Genomic DNA, 25,226 nt, shown 5'->3' on the forward strand with positions numbered 1-25,226 from the left:
GCATTGCACACTCAAGTTTTTTAAACTAAGCAATTTTACTAGCAAACACTCAGTGTACCTAGTGGCATCATATACGTGGCTATTGGACTTTGCTATAGTCCCACTAGGGCCAAGACATTTGCAGAGCGCATCTGCCTGCGTTGCACACTCCAACAAATTATAACGAAGCCATTATACTAGCAAACACTCAGTGTACCTAGTGGCATCCTATACGTGGCTATTGGACTTTGCTATAGTCCCACTAGTGCCAAGACATTTGCAGAGCACATCTGCCTGCATTGCACACTCCAAGTTTTTTAAACTAAGCAATTTTACTAGCAAACACTCAGTGTACCTAGTGGCATCCTATACGTGGCTATTGGACTTTGCTATAGTCCCACTAGTGCAAAGACATTAGCAGAGCACATCTGCCTGCATTGCACACTCCAAGTTTTTTAAACTCAGCCATTATACTAGCAAACACACAGTGTACCTAGTGGCATCCTATACGTGGCTATTGGACTTTGCTATAGTCCCACTAGTGCCAAGACATTTGCAGAGCGCATCTGCCTGCGTTGCACACTCCAACTAATTATAACGAAGCCATTATACTAGCAAACACTCAGTGTACCTAGTGGCATCCTATACGTGGCTATTGGACTTTGCTATAGTCCCACTAGTGCCAAGACATTTGCAGAGCGCATCTGCCTGCGTTGCACACTCCAACAAATTATAACGAAGCCATTATACTAGCAAACACTCAGTGTACCTAGTGGCATCCTATACGTGGCTATTGGACTTTGCTATAGTCCCACTAGTGCCAAGACATTTGCAGAGCGCATCTGCCTGCGTTGCACACTCCAACTAATTATAACGAAGCCATTATACTAGCAAACACTCAGTGTACCTAGTGGCATCCTATACGTGGCTATTGGACTTTGCTATAGTCCCACTAGTGCCAAGACATTTGCAGAGCGCATCTGCCTGCGTTGCACACTCCAAGTTTTTTAAACTAAGCAATTTTACTAGCAAACACTCAGTGTACCTAGTGGCATCCTATACGTGGCTATTGGACTTTGCTATAGTCCCACTAGTGCAAAGACATTAGCAGAGCACATCTGCCTGCATTGCACACTCCAAGTTTTTTAAACTCAGCCATTATACTAGCAAACACACAGTGTACCTAGTGGCATCCTATACGTGGCTATTGGACTTTGCTATAGTCCCACTAGTGCCAAGACATTTGCAGAGCACATCTGCCTGCGTTGCACACTCCAACTAATTATAACGAAGCCATTATACTAGCAAACACTCAGTGTACCTAGTGGCATCCTATACGTGGCTATTGGACTTTGCTATAGTCCCACTAGTGCCAAGACATTTGCAGAGCGCATCTGCCTGCGTTGCACACTCCAACTAATTATAACGAAGCCATTATACTAGCAAACACTCAGTGTACCTAGTGGCATCCTATACGTGGCTATTGGACTTTGCTATAGTCCCACTAGTGCCAAGACATTTGCAGAGCGCATCTGCCTGCGTTGCACACTCCAACTAATTATAACTAAGCCATTATACTAGCAAACACTCAGTGTACCTAGTGGCATCCTATACGTGGCTATTGGACTTTGCTATAGTCCCACTAGTGCAAAGACATTAGCAGAGCACATCTGCCTGCATTGCACACTCCAAGTTTTTTAAACTCAGCCATTATACTAGCAAACACACAGTGTACCTAGTGGCATCCTATACGTGGCTATTGGACTTTGCTATAGTCCCACTAGTGCCAAGACATTTGCAGAGCGCATCTGCCTGCGTTGCACACTCCAACTAATTATAACGAAGCCATTATACTAGCAAACACTCAGTGTACCTAGTGGCATCCTATACGTGGCTATTGGACTTTGCTATAGTCCCACTAGTGCCAAGACATTTGCAGCACGTCTGCCTGCGTTGCACACTCCAACGAATTATAACTAAGTTACATTGTCAGGGATATTTATTCTTTATTATTCTGCTGTTAATAAAGCTAGACCACCACTGCAATCTTCACCACCTCTCAATTTTTACTACCACATTTTCAGTCCACAATCTTGTCGCAATCAACATGAGTGGCAAAATGACAGATGCTGGTGGAAAGGGGAAGAGGCGTGGTGGAAAAGGCAAAAAATGTTTTGTCAGTGGGGAAGGTGGCAAAGCTCCATTATCATCTGCTGAAGATAGACCATCTACTAGCAAAAGTAAGATGTCTACTACTTATTGTGGACAATCCGATGTGCTCCCTTTTTTACGGACACGAACAAGAGGAACAAAGGTAGATGATGGGCAAAAAAGGAAAATGCTTGAATGGATCTCAAGTGGTCCAACAAGTGCCCTCTCAGCCACTTCAAGTACCGCATCCAAAAAACACCATTCCTCTGAGTTGTCATCCCAATCACACTTGATTTCTCCCAGCTCTGAAGTCTCCATCAGCCCTGCACAGTATGGTGGAACTGAGATGGCTGAGTCTGCAGAGCTGTTCAGTCACACTATAGCCTGGGAATCAGAGGTCTGCTCCCAAGCTACAGTGAGTACAGAACAGGAAATGGTCTGCAGTGATGCCCAGAACCTTTGTGACTCAGATTCAGGCCGTGAGGACCAAGTTTCTGAGCATAATGTTGACCCTTTGTCACAAACTGTAACACCTGTGGTTATAGACAATGAGGAACATACTGATGAAGATGAGACGCAGATACCCGATTGGGATGACAACTTAAATATTCGGTCAGGGCAAGAAGAGGCTCGGTCTGAGGGGGAGGGGAGTGCAAACACAACAATTGATGATGACGTTCTAGATCCCACCTACTGTCAACCCCCAGTCAGGCACTCGAGGAGGTCAACAGAGGCGGTGGAGGAGGATGCAACCGACGACGAAGTTACCTTGCGCCTTCCTGGACAGAGTCGGAGCACTGGTAGCACGTCTACAACTGCATCCTCAGCCACCACTCTGCCTATGAGCATTATTCGGGGTGGATCAACAGGTCGCATGGCCTCTAAGCCTTGCCTAGCCTGGGCCTTTTTTCACATCGAAAAAGATCGCCCAACTCATGTGATATGTAACATTTGTCATGATTCTGTTAGTAGAGGTCAAAACCTCAGCAGTTTGACAACTTCTTCCATGAATCGTCACATGAATAAATATCATAAGTCCCGGTGGGAAGCTCACCGTGCTGCAATGCCGGCTAGCGGAGCGAACCATCCACCGCCCGCCCCTTCCAGTGCATCCGCGCGCTCTTCATCTTCTAGGACTGTGGGGACAGCTGTCACACCTGTTTTTCCACGCAAAACTTCCACCACTGTAACCGCAACAGGCAGTTTGCTTGTAAGGTCGTCAGTTGGTTTGGAAGGGGAAACAAGTGAGTGTGTACAGCTCTCTCAGACATCGATAGCACCAACGTTGGATGAAGGCAACATCATGTCTCCGCCTGCACTTTCCTCACAAACCTGCATTTTTCCAGGGACACCCTACTCAACACCGTCTACACACAGCAGCCAGATCTCTGTCCCTCAGATGTGGTCAAATAAAAGGCCACTTCCTCCGACCCATGACAAAGCTAAGAGGTTGACTCTATCCCTCTGTAAGCTGTTGGCTACCGAAATGCTGCCTTTCCGCCTAGTGGACACACAGGATTTTAGAGACCTTATGTCTGTCGCTGTGCCCCAGTACCAGATGCCTAGTCGCCACTACTTCTCTAAGAAAGGTGTGCCCGCGCTACACCAGCATGTCGCACACAACATCACCGCTTCCTTGAGAAACTCTGTGTGTGAACGGGTGCATTTCACCACCGATACTTGGACCAGTAAGCATGGACAGGGACGTTACATGTCGCTGACTGGGCACTGGGTAACTATGGTGATAGATGGTGAAGGGTCTGCTGCACAAGTCTTGCCGTCCCCACGACTTGTGTGTCAATCCTCTGTCTGTCCAAGTTCCGCCACAGCTTCTGCATCCTCCACCTCATCTGGGTCCTCCACCTCCGCCCCAAGCCTGCCTGGTCAGGCCACCAGCGTTCTCACTGCGCAGAAGGAATCACGCACGCCTCATTACTATGCTGGCAGCCGAGCGCAACGGCATCAGGCGGTCTTTAGCTTGACATGTCTTGGTAATAAGAGTCACACAGCTGAGGAGTTGTGGTCAGCTCTGTGGTCCGAGTTTAATAAATGGTTGTCTCCACTCAACCTGCAGCCTGGTAAGGCCGTGTGCGACAATGCTGCAAACCTGGGTGCGGCCCTTCGCCTGGGCAAGGTGACACACGTACCTTGTATGGCTCACGTGTTGAACCTTGTCGTGCAGCAATTTTTAACACACTATCCCGGCCTAGATGGCCTTCTGAACAGGGCACGAAAACTGTCTGCTCACTTCCGGCGTTCAAGCGCCGCAGCTGAGCGACTTGCATCGCTCCAGAAGTCTTTCGGCCTGCCGGTTCATCGCCTGAAATGCGATGTGGCGACACGCTGGAATTCAACTCTACACATGTTACAGCGACTGTGGCAGCACCGCAGAGCCCTGGTGCAATACGTCATGACGTATAGCCTGGGCCAACGAGATGCAGAGGTGGGGCAGATCACCCTGATGGAGTGGTCTCAGATCAAGGACCTATGCACCCTTCTGCACAGTTTCGACATGGCGACGAATATGTTTAGCTCTGACAATGCCATTATCAGCATGACGATTCCAGTCATTTACATGCTGGAGCACACGCTAAACACTATTCGGAGTCAGGGGGTGGGACAACATGAAGGGGAGGAACTACAGGAGGATTCATATGTGCAAGGGACAACAACATCACCAAGATCCAGACGTTCATCATCACCAACGCAGCAGGCATGGGACCATGGGGAACAGGGATCGACAAGGGCGCATAGTAGCAGGCGAAATGTTGAGCAAGGTGCAGGAGAACATGAAGAAATGGAGGACGAACTGTCCATGGACATGGAAGACTCAGCGGATGAGGGAGACCTTGGTCAAATTTCAGTTGAAAGAGGTTGGGGGGAGATGTCAGAGGAAGAAAGAACGGTTAGCACCTCTATGCCACAAACACAGCGTGGACTTGGTCCGCATGGCTGCGCAAGACACATGAGTGCCTTCTTGTTGCACTACCTCCAACATGACAGTCGTATTGTCAAAATTAGAAGTGATGATGACTACTGGATTGCCACACTATTAGATCCCCGGTACAAGTCCAAATTTTGTGACATAATTCCAGCCATAGAAAGGGACGCACGTATGCAGGAGTATCAGCAGAAGCTGTTACTCGATCTTAGCTCGGCTTTTCCACCAAACAACCGTGCAGGTGCAGGGAGGGAATCTCCCAGTTGTAACTTGACAAACATGGGACGGTCTCGTCATCTTCACCAGTCTACCCGTACCAGTAGGACCGTATCTGGTGCCGGTAACAGCAATTTTATGGAATCTTTTCATAATTTTTTTAGACCCTCTTTTGCAAGGCCACCAGAGACAACAAGTCTGACACATACTCAACGGCTGGAGAGGATGATACAGGAGTATCTCCAAATGAACATCGATGCAATGACTGTGCAACTGGAGCCTTGCTCCTTTTGGGCTTCAAACATAGAAAAATGGCCAGAGCTCTCCAGTTACGCCTTGGAGATTTTGTCGTGTCCAGCTGCCAGCGTTGTCTCTGAACGTGTATTCAGTGCTGCTGGGTGTGTGCTGACAGATAAGCGCACGCGTCTGTCCAGTGACAATGTGGACAGACTGACGTTCATCAAAATGAACAAGTCATGGATCCAGAAGGAATTTACTACCCCTGTGTCATCCTGGGGAGAGTAAATGCTTGTGGATTTGGAATGTGCTTGATGCAAATCAAAACATCCTGTTTGCAACTAGGGCCCAAGTGCTGCCACTGATGGGGTGGGTGTCTGTGTGGCCCAATTTTTGGAAAAAAGGGAGACTCCGCTTGGAGTAACCCTTGCTTGCTGTGTTTTTAAAAGAAGCCAAGATGAACAGAGCTGGGATCAGGAAAGACTTTGCTACCTACCCCGGTGTCATCCTGGGGACGGATAAGAATGGCGTATTTTTGAATGTGCTTGATGCAAATCTAGCTGTGAAGTGTACAACTGGGGCACAACTGCTGCCACTGAAGGGGTGGGTGTGTGTGGGCCCAATTTTTGGAAAAAAGGGAGACTCCGCTTGGAGTAACCCTTGCTTGCTGTGTTTTTAAAAGAAGCCAAGATGAACAGAGCTGGGATCAGGAAAGACTTTGCTACCTACCCCGGTGTCATCCTGGGGACGGATAAGAATGGCGTATTTTTGAATGTGCTTGATGCAAATCAAAACATCCTGTTTGCAACTAGGGCCCAAGTGCTGCCACTGATGGGGTGGGTGTCTGTGTGGCCCAATTTTTGGAAAAAAGGGAGACTCCGCTTGGAGTAACCCTTGCTTGCTGTGTTTTTAAAAGAAGCCAAGATGAACAGAGCTGGGATCAGGAAAGACTTTGCTACCTACCCCGGTGTCATCCTGGGGACGGATAAGAATGGCGTATTTTTGAATGTGCTTGATGCAAATCAAAACATCCTGTTTGCAACTAGGGCCCAAGTGCTGCCACTGATGGGGTGGGTGTCTGTGTGGCCCAATTTTTGGAAAAAAAGGGAGACTCCGCTTGGAGTAACCCTTGCTTACATTGTTTTTAAAAGAAGCCAAGATGAACAAGTCATGGATCAGCAAAGACTTTATCTACGTACCCCGGTGTCATCCTGGGGACGGATAAGAATGGCGTATTTTTGAATGTGCTTGATGCAAATCAAAACATCCTGTTTGCAACTAGGGCCCAAGTGCTGCCACTGATGGGGTGGGTGTCTGTGTGGCCCAATTTTTGGAAAAAAGGGAGACTCCGCTTGGAGTAACCCTTGCTTGCTGTGTTTTTAAAAGAAGCCAAGATGAACAGAGCTGGGATCAGGAAAGACTTTGCTACCTACCCCGGTGTCATCCTGGGGACGGATAAGAATGGCGTATTTTTGAATGTGCTTGATGCAAATCTAGCTGTGAAGTGTACAACTGGGGCACAACTGCTGCCACTGAAGGGGTGGGTGTGTGTGGGCCCAATTTTTGGAAAAAAGGGAGACTCCGCTTGGAGTAACCCTTGCTTGCTGTGTTTTTAAAAGAAGCCAAGATGAACAGAGCTGGGATCAGGAAAGACTTTGCTACCTACCCCGGTGTCATCCTGGGGACGGATAAGAAGGGCGTATTTTTGAATGTGCTTGATGCAAATCAAAACATCCTGTTTGCAACTAGGGCCCAAGTGCTGCCACTGATGGGGTGGGTGTCTGTGTGGCCCAATTTTTGGAAAAAAGGGAGACTCCGCTTGGAGTAACCCTTGCTTGCTGTGTTTTTAAAAGAAGCCAAGATGAACAGAGCTGGGATCAGGAAAGACTTTGCTACCTACCCCGGTGTCATCCTGGGGACGGATAAGAATGGCGTATTTTTGAATGTGCTTGATGCAAATCTAGCTGTGAAGTGTACAACTGGGGCACAACTGCTGCCACTGAAGGGGTGGGTGTGTGTGGGCCCAATTTTTGGAAAAAAGGGAGACTCCGCTTGGAGTAACCCTTGCTTGCTGTGTTTTTAAAAGAAGCCAAGATGAACAGAGCTGGGATCAGGAAAGACTTTGCTACCTACCCCGGTGTCATCCTGGGGACGGATAAGAATGGCGTATTTTTGAATGTGCTTGATGCAAATCAAAACATCCTGTTTGCAACTAGGGCCCAAGTGCTGCCACTGATGGGGTGGGTGTCTGTGTGGCCCAATTTTTGGAAAAAAGGGAGACTCCGCTTGGAGTAACCCTTGCTTGCTGTGTTTTTAAAAGAAGCCAAGATGAACAGAGCTGGGATCAGGAAAGACTTTGCTACCTACCCCGGTGTCATCCTGGGGACGGATAAGAATGGCGTATTTTTGAATGTGCTTGATGCAAATGTAGCTGTGAAGTGTACAACTGGGGCACAAGTGCTGCCACTGAAGGGGTGGGTGTGTGTGTGGCCCAATTTTTGGAAAAAAGGGAGACTCCGCTTGGAGTCACCTTGCGGTGTTTTACATGATTTTAGAAGGGCGTGCCATGCCTATATCTGTGTGTCCTCCTCTTTTTCCTTGTCCAGCTGTTTTGTTTTCGCATGAGTATATGTCCTTGTCACTTTCCAATGTGTTTGAGTTGTTTGTCACCTTTAGGACACCTTTGTGGGTGTTTTCTAGGTGTTTTTCTGTGTTTGTGATTGCCTGCCATTGTTTCCTATGCAGTTCGAGTTCGGTTCGTCGAACGTTCGACGAACCGAACTCGAACGGGAGGTCCGTTCGGCGAACCAACCTCGAGCCGAACCGCGACCGGTTCGCTCATCTCTACTTGTTAACAGATTCTCTTAATTGATATAAATTGTTTAGTTATTCTAATCCATCAATACTTTGCTGTGAAATGGAACAACTGGTGTCATGACTAGAGATCAGCGAATCCAAGGCTTAGTGTTTGATGTTCAATGTTCATACGAAGCACAGACTTTACAAAAAAACAGGTTTTGGGTTTGGAGTTCTGGTGCTTTATGTATGCAAACCACTCACGTGAGCATCACTGTGGTCAGGTACGCTCAGTGCTCAGCCCAGTGTGAGCCGCTTGCAGTGTTTGAACAGCTCGCACTGGAGGTAACAACAGCATGATCTGTTGTAGTGTGCACACACTCCCCTGGAAGTGATCTGTTTATGGCTGGCTGCATTTCGGCAGAGACACAAACTACCCAATCAGTGACTTCCATTGGGGTTCAGGTCAAGTCCAGGTACCAAACTGAACTTTAGCTAAAGTCCGGCTGTGCCAGCTAAACCGAACGTCCACTGGTTTGCTCATCTCTAGTCATGAATGTTCATGGCTTTTTGCACCTCTCTCATCATGTGTTCCATACTTTTTCCTTGTATAATTTCTTATTATTACACATTACTAAGTGTATGGACATCTATGGTTTGATTTCTTTGCCTGTGTGGATTGGATGGGTTGTTAATGACATGTGGTGAGAAACTCATGACAATAGCATCTTCATAAATGTATTTACTTAGAAAATTGGTGACATGTTCAATTCTTATTTCACCCTCTGTATAAATATACATATATATATATATATATATATATATATATATATATATATATGTATATATATATATATATATATATATATGTATAAATATGTGCAAGTTCCTATTTAACATTATTAACTACATGTTCATTATTAAAAACCTATAACAAAATTAGAAGTTATTTTAATATAGTGAGGTCATTTCTTTTAATGATATTTTATAATTTTATCATATTGAGAACACTATGATACCTAATATATAGTATACAGTTTTCTTATTCAGTCAGTAAAATAATCTTTTTTCATCCTCTATCAGGAAGTAACCAGTATGGAAACATTTATGGTCACACCACAGTAACAACGGGAAGTCTTCTAGATGACCATCATTGGCACTCGGTTATAATAGATCGTCATAAAAAACATATAAACCTTACACTTGACAACCATATACAGCATTTTAAAACTAACGGTGAATTTGTTAAATTGGACCTGGATTTTGAGGTATGAGTTTGAATTTTTTTGTTTTAAACACCATAATTTTAGGCTGCTTGTGTTTTTTTGTCTTTTCTAATATTGCTTTCTTTACCATTTTAAGGATTTACATTGATATTCTAGATGTAAGCAAATTAATGCTAAAATACTATTTTAGGGAAACATTTTATAAAATGTTTGCTTATTAGAAGGTCTGCTTGACAAGTTTATCTAAGTGTCTCCTAATGCTATAGTCTGTGGGGAATCCTGACAGTCAGCGTGTAGTCTGTGGAGAATCCTGACAGTCATCTGTAATCTGTGGGTAAACCTGACAATAAGGTTTTTTATGCGCTTCTTTTATGCACATAAAAAAAATGTTTTGGCAGGAAAAATGCAGCAGAAAAAAAAAATGTATTGCACTCGTGCATTGTTTCACATGCAGTTTGTCTTACATTGTTTGTGCTTTTCTTAGTCATGGCGATTGCAGGGGTTTAGGAAATATACCTCCACGATTGCCACTGGGTTTCTGGCTAATATTACAGCCAGGACCTTGCTCTCACTGCTGGCAGCAGTGTCCGCACCTCTCCCAGCAGTTTAACCCCTTGAAGGCTGCAATTAGTGCAGTTGCAGCATTCTGGAAGCAGGGAGAGGAATCACTTACCTGTCCGTGGTGATTGGGTCCCTGTAATGCGATCACAGGAACCTGATCACTGCCATAGTAACCCTGGGTTGTGACCATGACGACCCTGGGTTACTGAGCTACTGAGAGCCTCACACACCATGCTGTATGCACGGTGTGTGAGGCGAAGTGCTGTTCTATAATCCCCTGTAGTGATAAAGCATTGCAGGGGAGTATAGAAACACAGGAAATAAATACAGAAACAATTGAGATGCTGCTTCTTTTTTCAGCAACAAAATCTGCAAAAAGAAAGAAACAGCGTGTGCACAGCAAGTCAGGATTCTCATTTACTTTGATGGGATGCTTTTTTCTTGCATTTATTGATTAAAAAAGCAAGGAAAAACACATGCAAAAATGCAAAAAACCTCCACATTGGTGCATTGCCTAAAGGCTGCTTTACACGGTACGACCGATTGTGCAATTTCACAATCGATCGTACCCGCCCCCGTCTTTTTTGCGTCACGGGCAAATCGCTGCCCATGTCGCACAAAGTCAGTAACCCCCGTCACACATACTTACCTCTCGTGCGACCTCGCTGTGGGCGGCGAACGTCCACTTCCTGGAGTGGGAGGGACGTTCGGCGTCACAGCGACGTCACACGGCCGCCGGTTAATGGAAACGGAGGGGCGGAGATGAGCGGGACGTAAATTTCCCGCCCACCTCCTTCCTTCACATAGCCGGTGGCGGCCGTGTGACGCAGGTGAGCTGCTGTTCATCGTTCCCGGGGTGTCACACGGAGCGGCGTGTGCTACCACGGAAACGATGAACTACTAAATTAAACGATATTATGGAACCTAGCGAGCAGTACACGACTCACGATTTGTGAGCGATACTGCGTCGCTAGGAGGTGTCACACAGGCCGGCATCGCCAGCGATGCCGGATGTGCGTCACAAAAACCGTGACCCCGACGATCTATCGCATGATAGATTGTCTGGTGTAAAGCAGCCTTAACAGTTACATTTCCCTGCTGTATAACAACCGGGGGAGCTAAGCATTACAAAGGGCAGGATCTTCATTCTCTTTGTACCACTCTCCATTCTGACCAAGATATGAAGAGGATGAACAGACGATCCCTTCTATTAATGCAGAATTCTTTAACATGGTATATAAAGATGAATGTTCCCACTCTGTTTTTAGTTGATTGCTCCTCTAGGGAAAGACTTTGTTTTGGCTTTAACTGTTATAAATTAGCACTCAGCAAAGTAAAAAACATAACATAACAAAACATATTTTTTGTAGCAAGATGCCAAACTATTTTTTTCATATGGAAATCTTAAAATCTATAATGAACTCTACAATATTACTGCCATAGGTTATGGTGCCCTAATATCATTTTTTTTGTTCTATGCGATATTTCAATGCTTATTTTTGTTCATATTAATAAAATGTTTACAATAAGTTGATACGTTTTTAGCATGCAAATGCACATATTTCAAAAATACAAAAAATTGCAATAGTAGTAAAATTGTTTAATATCCTTTCCAGCTAACATTCGGAGGAATGCCTTTGTCTGGAAAACCAAGTTCAAGTAGCAGGAGAAATTTCAAGGGTTGTATGGAAAGCATTAAATACAATTCACTAAATATCACAGACCTTGCAAGAAGAAAGAAGATGAATTCCTATAATGTGGTATGTTGTGCTCCTTTGCCCTGTTTTGCACTGAGTATGTAAAATATGATGAATTGTTCAATTTTTTACATGACCATTAAAGGGGTATTTAAATCGCTGAGATCCTATCCCAATATATAATAGGGATAATAATAATAATAATAATAATATTATTTGCAAATGTCTCAAATTAGAAATGTAATATAAGAAAAGCCAGAACCATATGGCGCAAGGTGAACACAGATGGTTGTCTGATGACAGTGTCACCCTATGACAACCAGCATATTAGATCACTCCATAAATATGCATAAACAACTGAGAAAATGGAGTGCTTAAATCAATAAAATATGAAATTTTATTAAATGTCATTAAAAATATGGAAATACCCACATTACAAAAATGTGCACGTTAAAAGGCAAGACAAAATTGGAAGACATGGAGGAAAAAAAGGATGTGGTGAGGTTAATGTAGGTCTGCAGACATTTTGTCTCCTATGTAGTTAATATATCTTATGCCCCATGAGGTCCTGCTCCCACATACCAATGTATAATCATGGGAAGCAATTCAGCCATTTCACCACAGGAAGTCAAGAATCAGGATCATTAAGGAGGTACATACCTATTAAAGTGCTGCGTGCAGTCCTATAAACAAATTGGAGCTCCAGTGAAGACCCCCGATGCACGTTTCACTTGTAAAGTTACAGCTTAATCAAACTACATTAACCTCACCACATCCTTTTTTCTTCCCCATGTCTTCAAATTGTGTCTTGTCGTTTTACATATACTTTTCTGTAAACTGGGAATTTCCATATTTTTTATGACATTTAATAACATTTCATGCTTTATTGATTTAAACACTCCTTTTACTCAGTAGTTTATAGGAATGTAACATAGTTCTCCTGGTATAGCCATGTCTCTTACCTCATGTAAAGGGCATTGTAGCTTAGTCCTCTATGTCTACAACTACAAGCCACTAACTGTTACTATATGAGTGGACGTAACGCTGGAGACCAATGCTATAATGCCCTGCACATAAGGTAATTGACATGGCTATACCGGGAGAACTATACTACATTTCCAGTTTGAGGTATTTTTATTATTATTACAATGGCAACATTTTTTTACAAAACACAGTATCTGAATGCCTATTTGTAATATAGAGTAGAAACCAACAAAGTGTTTATTTCATTTTTTTTATTTCCTTTTTCTGCTTTTATGCATCAGACATCACAGAACTGAATCGTTGATGGTCTGATATCAGCTAAAACTACATTTCCCAGAAGCACACTTCTTCTCCGTGCTGCAGCCCCCTCTCTCTACTCTCTCTTGTGCTTAATTACTAAAATAGTTAGCTCTCAATAAATAGAGAGATAAGACAGATGGAGTGAAAAAACAAAAAAATGAATTACACAGAAGAGAGAAAGAGAAAACACAAATTTAAAGGGAGGGGAAAAAGGGGAAACTAGAGGGAGAAAAGGCAAATGGGAAATTGAAGTGGTGTAGTAGACTAGTTATTGTACTAGGTTATTACTATTAATACAGACATAAATTTAGAAAAATCTTGTAAGGTTATTTGTGTGAAAAATAGATATGAATATTAAGGTTTATTACACTGATGATTTGGTGTACAAAATCATATAAATATTGTCCTTTTTGTGCCTTTTGATTTCCCAGTGTCCCTAAGTAAACAGGAAGAGAAGGCTTATTATTATTTAAACTCCACATTTCATTGATGGTTTATGGTCATTTTCATATTATTCATGTTCTCACATGCATGTGTTGTAGAGCTAGGTTTAAATGTTTTAAAACTGTCTGAGAAAAAAATGATGCTGTGAGTGTCTGAGGGCTGTTTTATTTGACAGGGTCATTAGGTGCATCTTTTTTAATGAATTATACAGGGTTATTAGTTCAATATGCAGCTGGTATCAGTAAATTCATTAGAGCATGATCATGCTGTCATGATCCAGGATTGGTTTCCCCACTCCAGAGATTCCCAGACCTGGCCTGGTCATGTCAGGGGTTAACTCCCATGGGCCTTGTTCCAGTTTCAGGAGACCTATATCTGGGTACTGCACCTGCATTCCAGTGCTGGCTATAGTTTTGCTCTGCAGCTGTGACTGGCTTTGGTGAGATTTCTTATTTGATCTGACTCCTAGTTACTGGGCCTTGACCTGTACCCTCCCCTGTTTATCCGTCTGTCCCAGTCCCTGACTCCCCACTCCTGTCATTTGCTTATCCATCCTGGTTCATCTTCTTTCCATGTTTGTGTCTCCTCAACCTAGGGTCTTGTCTTCTGTTCCCTGTGTCCTTTGTGTTTCCCTCTGCATACCTGATCTCCCGGCATCCCACCTCGGTTCTGTTTTCTGACCTAATTTTTATTCCGCATTTACTTGAGTTCCCGGCTAGACCCTGACTGCTTGACGACTTTATTGCCCCCTGATGGTTCGCCTGTCAACTGCCTGCTTAAGTTACTCTGCTGTACTTCAGCCTCCCTTCTGTTACAATGTTACGTTGACTCTCCTTCCCTACACTGCTGCCACCTAGTGGGTTATATGTTGTACTACTTCTCACTGGCCCTTTGTACAGTGTGACACATGCTTCCTCCGTGCTGGCAAGGCAGAGTCAAGCATAGCAAACTAAGCTGTATTACAATTGGTCTGTCAGATCAATTAGGATGTTGTAAGGGTGCCTGAGGACTGTTTTATTAGACAGAATCATTATGTGTATCTGTGCATGCTTGACCGACAGCATTATAACTACTTGAGGACAGATCAAGTAGAACAGAAGAGAAAGAGAGCTCTGGAAGAGACATCTTTAGTGAGTGAAAGATGCAAATCAATGCAGATTAAAAATAGGTTCTATTGTCACAGGTGATTTATTCTTTATGTGCAGAAAACTGAAACTTTATGATTTTACAAATAATCCTCTCAAAAGCGATGTGCTACTGCTTTTGTTTTAAAACTCTTAATATAATATAGGTTGAACTATGTGTGTTATGTAAAGAATGTCAAAGTATATATAATTATTTCTTGAACTCAGCTCCTGAATATAAAATGTTATCCTTTATTTTTTAAAAGATTTTCACTGAAAGAAATAATAATAATAATAATAATCTTTATTTCTATAGCGCCAACATATTCTGCATCGCTTTAAAATTCAGGAGGATCATATACAAACAAGTAACAGTTATAGAAATACAATATTTAGAGGAAAAAAACGAAAAAACACAACCCTGCTCGTGAGAGCTTACAATCTACAATGAGATGGGAGGGAGAGGCAAGGTTCAAGTGTTTATTTACAATGAAAATCCAGCCATCTCACGAAAATGGGGGATAGATAATGGTTTCCTGGACCAGTGGGCCAGAGCCTTGAGATGCATTTGGGTGCCATGGAGTTTGATGTGGAGTTATGTTGTGAGAGGTTGTAGAGGGACTATGTGAATCGAATCTGATTAGGGAGTGTGATAGGCCGCCCTAAAAAGATGCATCTTTAGGGTGCGTCTGAAGCTGAGTAAGTTGGGATTTGTCCTAACTTCTTGGGGTAGAGCGTTCCAGAGGGTTGGTGCAGCTCGGAAGAAGTCTTGGATCCGGGAGTGGGAGGTTCGAATTAGTGTGGATGTTAGTCGAAAGTCGCTTGCAGAGCGTAGAGAACGGGTGGGGTGATAGACAGAGAGGAGGGCGGAGATGTAGGGGGGTGCCGCACTGTTGAGAGCTTTGTGGGTGAGAACAAGCAGTTTGAATTGGATCCTGTGATATATGGGCAGCCAGTGCAATGACTGGCACAGAGCAGAGGCATCCGAGTAGCGGTTAGCCAGATAGGTGACCCTGGCTGCTGCATTAAGGATGGACTGTGGAGGAGAGAGTCCAGTTAGGGGGAGACCAATTAATAGAGAGTTACAGTAGTCAAGGCGAGAGTGGATCAGGGCCACGGTGAGGGTTTTTGTTTTTTCAATAGTGAGAAAGGGGTGTATTCTAGAGATGTTCTTGAGGTGCAAGCGGCAGGAGCGGGCAAGAGATTGTATGTGGGAGGTGAAGGAGAGATCAGTGTCAAGTATAACCCCCAGACAGCGGGCCTGCTGCCTAGGACTTATCATTGTGCCACACACAGAGAGGGAGATGTCAGGTTAAGGAAGGTTGGAGGATGGAGGAAAAAATAAGTTCAGTTTTGGAAAGGTTAAGTTTCAGATAGAGAGCAGACATGATGTTGCAAACTGCAGACAGGCAGTCACTTGTGTTCTGTAGTACAGCGGGGGTGAGCTCAGGGGATGAGGTGTATAGCTGTGTGTCATCAGCATAAAGATGGTACTGAAAGCCAAATCTTCTGATGGTCTGTCCAATTGGGGCAGTGTATAGGGAGAAAAGAAGAGGGCCAAGGACTGAACCTTGAGGGACCCCAACAGTGAGAGGAAGAGGAGAAGATGTGGAGCCAGCAAATGATATGCTGAATGAATGGCCAGAAAGATAGGAAGAGAACCAGGAGAGCACAGTGTCCTTTAGGCCGATAGAATGGAGCATAGAAAGAAGGAGATGGTGGTCAACAGTGTCGAAGGTGGCAGAAAGGTCAAGAAGAATGAGCAGAGAGTGGTCACCATTACGTTTTGCTGTCAATAGGTCATTGGTCACTTTGACAAGGGCAGTTTCTGTTGAGTGTAAAGGGCGGAAGCCAGACTGTAAAGGATCTAGAAGAGAGTGAGTGGAAAGGTAGCGGGTGAGACGAGAGTAGACCAGGCGCTCCAAGAGTTTGGAGATGAAGGGGAGATTGGAGACTGGCCTGTAGTTGCTTGTGCAGGACGGATCGAGAGAAGGTTTTTTTAATAATGGAGTAATGATAGAGTGTTTGAGGGAGCAGGGAAAGATACCCGAAGAGAGAGAGAGATTGAAGATTTTAGTTAGTTGAGTGGTGACAACCGGAGAGGGGGACTGGAGTAGAGGTGTGGGGAAGGGATCAGTAGGGCAAGTGGTAGGATAAGAGGAGGATAGGAGCCTGGAGACTTCCTCCTCTGTGACTGGGTCAAATGTGGAAAGTGAGCTGGATGGGATATGGGGATGGATGGGATTCACAGCGCTTGGTGGCTGGGAGCTGATCTCTTGGCGGATGTTTTCTATTTTCTCTGTAAAATACGAGGCCAGGTCATCAGCATAAAGGTCTGTGATAGGGGTCTGTACTTTGGGACTGAGGAGGGAGTGAATGGTGTCAAAGAGCTTTTTTGGATTGTTGGCAAGTGAGGAAATAAGGGTGGTGAAGTAGGTCTGTTTGGCGAGGTGAAGGGAATAGTTGTAGGTCCTTAACATGAACTTGTAGCGGATGAAGTTTTCTGGTGTGCAGTTTTTCCTCCATAGGCGTTCGGCACTCCTGGAGCATCGCTGAAGGAATAGAGTTTGGGATGTGAGCCAAGGCTGTTTTACTCTGTGTTTGGTCTTTATGAAGGTGAGGGGCGCTACTTGGTCTACTGTAGTCCTGAGTGTGTCATTGTAGTGCTTTACAGCCATATCAGGACAGGAAAGTGAGGAGATAGGGGACAGTGATGCGTGTAAAGAGTCTGAAAGTGTCTGAGAGTCAATGGCCTGTAGGTTTCTGAATGTGTGATTGGTGGGAGTGTGCTGGGATGGGCAAGGGTTTGTGAGTTTGAAGGAGAGGATGTTGTGGTCAGAGAGGGGAAGAAGTGAGTTGTCAAAGTCAGAGATTGAGCAGAGGCGGATAAAGACCAGGTCAAGGGTGTTACCATCTTCATGTGTCTCAGAGGATGAGAGTTGTGAGAGGCCAAGGGAGGTGGTGAGAGATAGAAGCTGGGATGCAGATGGGGAGGAGGGGCTGTTTATCGGGATGTTAAAGTCTCCTAGGATAAGGGTTGGTAACTCTGAGGACATGAAGTGCGGCAGCAAGGCTGAAAAGTGGTCAAGGAACTGGGTGGGTGAGCCTGGTGGACGGCATATGACAGCTACTCTGAGGGGAAGGGGATGGAAGAGCCTGATGGTGTGGACCTCAAAGGATGGGAATGAGAGTGATGGAGTTGGGGGGATGACCTGGAAAGTGCATTGTGGGGACAGGAGTAGGCCGACTCCACCACTATGTCTGTTTCCAGGTCTTGGTGAATGGGAAAAGTGTAAACCACCGTGAGAGATGGCAGCAGGGGAAGCAGTGTCAGAATCCGGAATCCAGGTCTCAGTGAGGGTAGCAGATTAAGAAAGTTATTGAGAAAGAGATTGTGGATGTAAGGAAGCTTGTTACATACAGACCGTGGATTCCAGAGAGCACAATTAAAAGAGGGAAGTGAGGGTGTACAACTAATGTTAGTAAGGTTAGCAGGGTTTCTATGGGAGGTGGGGGAGGGGATAAAGTTAGCATGGGGTGGCCTGGGATTGGGAGAGATATCACCTGAAAGAAGTAGTGTTTTTTATATTCATATTAAAATAAACGAAAGTGTTTAGAACAAGTTTGATTTTTTTTTTCGGATGCTTATTACGTACAGGTTCAGATTATCAAATTATTACAAGTTAGGTTTTTATATTTTCTTTTTTACATAAATATGACTCAGACAGGTATAAGTCCTGAAAAAATACTCTGGAGACAGGGAATGATAGATAGAAAGAGACTAACGCGGCGCCAATCTGAGTGTAGTGAGCTTTTTATATATAAAGGTGTTGAAATAGTGGACCTGTCACCTGGTTCAGAAGTTAGAGAGCCTGGCATAATCCAAGAGGAGTTAACCACTTTCCAATAGGATTATGGTGCAGTATGCAGCAATTGCACTGGATACTATGGAGGAGCCCTCCAGCAGATCCACTTAGTGAAAGAAGTTCCAAAGGCAATTACCAGTCTTGTGGTGCTCCTGCTACCAGGACATTAAAATATGGTTAATTATACAACACGTTTCGGCTCAGATGTTTTATCCTTCAGCCTTCTTCAGGTATAATTGAGAGGAAAAAAAGATGTATATGTACATCTTTTTTCTCTCAATTATACCTGAAGAAGGCTGAAGGATAAAACATCTGAGCTGAAATGCGTTGTATAATTAACCATATTTTAATGTACAAATAAAATATGTCTTTACTTATTTGTATGTTGGTCCAGTCATATGACCGAAAATCATCCAATATGTTCCACCATTGGTAGCAGGAGTGAGGCATAAGTCCTGATGAGTTTTCCTCTGTCATAAATAAAGTATCAGGTAAAATTAATCATTTATGATGTCAACCGGGTTAGAATGCTATTATAGACTTCTGCAGCTGCAGCTACTTAAAGGGATTGTCCACTACTAGAACAACCCCTTCTAATTTCACATGTTTTCCCCAGGTATATAAAAAATATATATTTTTTCCTCTAGTGCAGCTGCTCGCACTCCCAGGGCTCACTTGATGGTTGGATGGCATGCGAGTCTTGCTTTCAATCAGCACCAGCTTCTGTCTCCCCGCCTTTGGACAAATCAGTTCATTAACAGGAAATAACCACTTTGGCTTCCACTCACTTCATATTAATTGATCCTGTGTCTGAAGGTGGGGAGACAGAAGCCGGCGCTGATTGGATGTGGGGCTTGCATGATGTCTCAAAATCATGAAATCCCCAGCACCACAAGCCACGGTACCACTGGAACCGTACCAGCCGCGGAAGTAAGTGTAGGCTTTTTTATTTTACCTAGTTTTTTTCAAGGAAGGGTCTGTATCTTTATTAGTATGACTTTAATGGTGCTTTTACTTGATATACCAAAAGGTCTTTCACTACAAAGTAATTGTTTCCATGTAAATTGTTACAAGATTGTATGCCAATTTAGTTTTTATAAAATAATGATTATTTATAGTAGTTAACCCCTTAACGACCGCAGGCCGTAAAATTACGTCCTAGTGGTCATAACGTTACTGCCCGCGGTCTCCTGGCAGCAGCATGCTGCGATCGGCGCACATCTCAGCTGATTTTCACAGCTGAGATGTGTGCCTGCTAGGCACAAACAGAATCGTTATCTGCTCATGCCGTTTAACCCCTGTAATGGCGCTGTCAATATGTGACAGCACCATTATAAACGTGATCGCGGTAAAGTTTTACTTACCGCCCGATACCGGAAGTCACGTGACATGATCATGTGACTTCTGATGGTTGTCATGGTAGCACAGGGTCATGTGATGACTCCTGTGATAGACATGAACTACTTTCACTTTTGCTTTCCATGGAGGCCAGGGAAGCAGAAAGTGCACGTATCTGCTGTTTACAGCTGTGTAGCTGTGATCAGCAGATAGTGCAGAGTGATCGGATTGCTGATCGCAATAGCCCCCTAGGGGGACTAGTAAAATAAAAAAAAAAAAAGAAAAAATAAAAGTTTTAAAAAATTAAAAAAAAAACAAAAAACCATAAAAGTTCAAATCACCCCCCATTCGCCCCATTGAAAATTAAAGGGTTAAAAAAATAACAAATATACACACATTTGGTATCGCCACGTTCAGAAATGCCCGATCTATCAAAATATAAAATCAATTAATCTGATCAGTAAGCGACGTAGCGGCAAAAAAGTTCCAAACACCAAAATGACGTTTTTTTGTCGCCACAACTTTTGCGCAAAATGCAATAACAGGCGATAAAAATGTAGCATCTGCGCAAAAATAGTACCGTTAAAAACGTCAGCTCGAGTCGCAAAAAATAAGCCATCACTAAGCCATAGATCCCGAAAAATGAGAATGCTACGGGTCACGGAATATGGCGTAAAACGTACGCCACTTTTTTCAGACAAACTTCAGAATTTTTTTTAACCCCTTATATAAAAGTAAACCTATACATGTTTGGTGTCTACGAACTTGCACTGACCTGAGGCATCACACCCACACATCAGTTTTACCATACAGTGAACACAGTGAATAAATATATCTCAAAATCAATAGTGCTATCGCACTTTTTTTTTGCAATTTTTCTGCATTTGGAATTTTTTTGCCATTTTCCAGTACACTACATGGTAAAACCTTTAGTTTCATTGAAAATTACAGCTCGTTCCACAAAAAATGAGCCCTCACATGACCATATTGACTAAAAAATAAAAAAGTTACATTGCTTAGAAAAAGAATGGCGAAAAAAAAAACACGAAAGCGAAAAATCGGCCGGTCGAGAAGGGGTTAAAGAGCTATGTATACTTTAAATCCCAAAGTCAAATAGTATACGTCAAGCTCCAAAGCTCACCCCAAGAGGTGTCTGATGGCAGCCAGACTTTAGTGATTTTTGCCCACTTTGGACATCACATTTTACTAGCATCTGTGTTTGATGAGTGAGGTCACACTACAAGAAAGTGTTGTTCCCCTTTTTGAATTATTTGACTGAATATGGCCTGTGTATGGACTCGGGAAACAGCAAAGTGGTAACAACAAGATGAAAATGTCTTTGCAAGAGATTAGGATCTCTGTATCAGAAAAAACCCTCATACAGCTGTTAAAATTCAAAAATAATCATATCAAACAGAATATTGGATCCTAAAATTACATGGTGTTAGAATTTGAAGATAAACTTTTGGTCCATCTTGTTAATCAAAAACTGTTTGAAAATCATGCTAGACAAGCAATGAAATTCTTGATTGTTGTGGAAAATCTTCAATATACAGTTAGGTCCAGAAATATTTGGACAGTGACACAATTTTCGCGAGTTGGGCTCTGCATGCCACCATATTGGATTTGAAATGAAACCTCTACAACAGAATTCAAGTGCAGATTGTAACGTTTAATTTGAAGGTTTGAACAAAAATATCTGATAGAAATTGTAGGAATTGTACACATTTCTTTACAAACACTCCATATTTTAAGAGGTCAAAAGTAATTGGACAAATAAACCAAACCCAAACAAAATATTTTTATTTTCAATATTTTGTTGCGAATCCTTTGGAGGCAATCACTGCCTTAAGTCTGGAACCCATGAACATCACCAAACGCTGGGTTTCCTCCTTCTTAATGCTTTGCCAGGCCTTTACAGCCGCAGCCTTCAGGTCTTGCTTGTTTGTGGATCTTTCCGTCTTAAGTCTGGATTTGAGCAAGTGAAATGCATGCTCAATTGGGTTAAGATCTGGTGATTGACTTGAACATTGCAGAATGTTACACTTTTTTGCACTCATGAACTCCTGGGTAGCTTTGGCTGTATGCTTGGGGTCATTGTCCATCTGTACTATGAAGCGCCGTCCGATCAACTTTGCGGCATTTGGCTGAATCTGGGCTGAAAGTATATCCCGGTACACTTCAGAATTCATCCGGCTACTCTTGTCTGCTGTTATGTCATCAATAAACACAAGTGACCCAGTGCCATTAAAAGCCATGCATGCCCATGCCATCACGTTGCCTCCACCGTGTTTTACAGAGGATGCGGTGTGCCTTGGATCATGTGCCGTTCCCTTTCTTCTCCAAACTTTTTTCTTCCCATCATTCTGGTACAGGTTGATCTTTGTCTCATCTGTCCATAGAATACTTTTCCAGAACTGAGCTGGCTTCATGAGGTGTTTTTCACCAAATTTAACTCTGGCCTGTCTATTTTTGGAATTGATGAATGGTTTGCATCTAGATGTGAACCCTTTGTATTTACTTTCATGGAGTCTTCTCTTTACTGTTGACTTAGAGACAGATACACCTACTTCACTGAGAGTGTTCTGGACTTCAGTTGATGTTGTGAACGGGTTCTTCTTCACCAAAGAAAGTATGCGGTGATCATCCACCACTGTTGTCATCCGTGGACGCCCAGGCCTTTTTGAGTTCCCAAGCTCACCAGTCAATTCCTTTTTTCTCAGAATGTACCCAACTGTTGATTTTGCTACTCCAAGCATGTCTGCTATCTCTCTGATGGATTTTTTCTTTTTTTCAGCCTCAGGATGTTCTGCTTCACCTCAATTGAGAGTTCCTTAGACCGCATGTTGTCTGGTCACAGCAACAGCTTCCAAATGCAAAACCACACACCTGTAATCAACCCCAGACCTTTTAACTACTTCATTGATTACAGGTTAACGAGGGAGACACCTTCAGAGTTAATTGCAGCCCTTAGAGTCCCTTGTCCAATTACTTTTGGTCCCTTGAAAAAGAGGAGGCTATGCATTACAGAGCTATGATTCCTAAACCCTTTCTCCGATTTGGATGTGAAAACTCTCATATTGCAGCTGGGAGTGTGCACTTTCAGCCCATATTATATATATAATTGTATTTCTGAACATGTTTTTGTAAACAGCTAAAATAACAAAACTTGTGTCACTGTCCAAATATTTCTGGCCCTGACTGTAAATGATTAATTTGTTAAAGAAACCTATCACTTTGGAAAACACTATTTGCTTTCCCATTTAGGGTTAATCTGCAAAAAAATAGTTACAATGCTGCCTAGTCACTATACTGAAAGTGTAGCCACAGAGTGAAGATGAGCTTATCTCCTTCAAGGAGCTCCCAAGTTTAGTCGTAAGGGCATGCACACAAAGGTTACAGTCATCATTCAGAGCACCACTCACTATTTGTGTAAGTGATCACTGTAAGCAGTCCCCAGCACTTTGATTGACAGCTTGCTCTGCACATCTGGACCGCAGAACTAGCTGTCAAATTACTGGGTCATTCTTAAAGCTGCCCATCAAAATATAGCAAGTGCTTGTCATGATGTGACTGTAGGATAGCAAAGGACATGCAGGTCCTATACTGTCCATCACCCTGGGGTGATCCCTAGGCTATCCCTAACCACCGAATAGGCTCTGATGGTGGAGATGCCAGAGTTCAATGCCATACTGTTCTCCTGACCAGAACTAAACTGTCCCTTCCTCATGGAAGTAATGGGTAGTAGTGTAATGGCATCACAGATTAAGACAGATAGGGTAAATAAACAGACACACTGCAAGCTCACAGGAATAAATAGTTAGAAACTAAGGAGAAAAGCAAGGCACAGTTAGGCAGCCACAAAAGAATAACAAGGGCTAACACCACAATTGCTCATAGCAAAAAAGTGCTACAACCACCAGTAAGTCTGGATCACAACACTTCACCAGACCAGTATAGAGAAGCTATAGCTGGCATTAAAGGAAGTGTACAGCCAGCATTATAGAAGGTGAGCAAATGTCACTGGCTCTCCCACAGCATGTGATCAAAGGACACAAGCAAGCACATTAGCAGAGATTAACCTTTGCTAGCCTCCCTATGAACTACAAGTCTATGGGTTGCCGCCCAAGTCTGCTGCACTGATAATAGACATGAGAGAAGTTAGCAGTCTCCATAGATCCTGACGATGACATGACAGTCAGCAATGTTTGGAAAATCCTCCTTGTGACAATGCTGCACTCAGCAGTGACAGTATCTGCCCTCTGCATTCTCCCATGTCTGAAACCAGGGGGCTACTGGGAGGAAATAAGTTAATTTTCTTCATGTAGCTCCATTTATAGTAATTCAGAGTAACTATTGTAACACTATTTTCCTGTAAATTAATCCTGTATCAACAGGCAATTATTTTTCGAGATGACAAATTACCTTTAAATAACAAAAGTAAGAGAAACAATTAAAACAACAAAAACATAAACTCAGTCATAGCATCATGTTTGTACTGTAATTATACAGACATTTGGGTTATTTTCAGACAATATTTTCTAATTTTTTAAGTGTCATAGAAATATTGATATATTTTTTTTCTTAATTTCCAGGACCATTTAAGTTTTACCTGTGTTGAATCTCACGCAGTTCCAGTCTTCTTTAATGCTACAAGCTACTTGGAAGTCCATGGACGAGAAGCAGAAGATGTGTTATCTCTTAGCTTTCACTTCCGCACTTGGAATCCAAACGGTCTCCTTCTTTTCACCACTTTTTCAGATGAAGTTGGAAGTGTTGAGATAAACCTAACAGAAGGCAAAGTTCTTGTCCACATAAACATAACAAAGACCCGGAAAAATCGCATTGACATTTCTTCAGGTATGTAGTGAAGCTGTAATCTATATTTAACATTGTTTTCTAAATTCAAAATACATTATATATGCAATCGTGTTCATGACATTTGGTTTTGTGGCTTAACAAGAATTAATTTAAATAATAGCAAGATACCCATCCTAAATGATACTAGGAATTATGCCTATGAAATAAATAATTTGACTTGAATTACTAATTTCCTAGTGATTCAGACTTTAAAGAGGTTGCTCACTTTTTCATTATCCTAACAAATGTTTAGCAATCATGATTTTGTGACAATTACTTATATGTAGGTATAACAGATTCTTCTCTTGCATTTGTTAGCATAGCCTTCCTCAGAGTGCAACACTCTCCTGTTCTGAAAATGGCCAATGAAGGAGAATCATGTGGTCAGACCTGACCATCCACCTCCTCCAATTGAAAAACTAAGCACATGGGAAAGCTTTTTATTTTATTGAAAAAGGCTGTTGGAAAGAATTGGTCACATGGCCTCCATGAACAGCCATTTCTTT

General features: G+C 43.0%; 1 protein-coding gene across 1 annotated transcript in view; it reads left to right on the forward strand.

Moving 5' to 3' along the window:
- CNTNAP2 (contactin associated protein 2) overlaps positions 1-25,226 on the forward strand; it is a 2,823,191-nt gene that overhangs the window by 1,335,230 nt on the left and 1,462,735 nt on the right. Inside the window, exons 6-8 of the mRNA XM_075315157.1 lie at positions 9,404-9,588; positions 11,724-11,867; positions 24,456-24,720. Of these exons, the coding sequence (XP_075171272.1) occupies positions 9,404-9,588; positions 11,724-11,867; positions 24,456-24,720 (594 nt within the window). The remainder of the gene's footprint in view (positions 1-9,403; positions 9,589-11,723; positions 11,868-24,455; positions 24,721-25,226) is intronic.

Source organism: Anomaloglossus baeobatrachus, chromosome 6 (assembly GCF_048569485.1).
Source record: "Anomaloglossus baeobatrachus isolate aAnoBae1 chromosome 6, aAnoBae1.hap1, whole genome shotgun sequence".
In the NCBI taxonomy this organism is placed as follows: Eukaryota; Metazoa; Chordata; class Amphibia; order Anura; family Aromobatidae; genus Anomaloglossus; species Anomaloglossus baeobatrachus.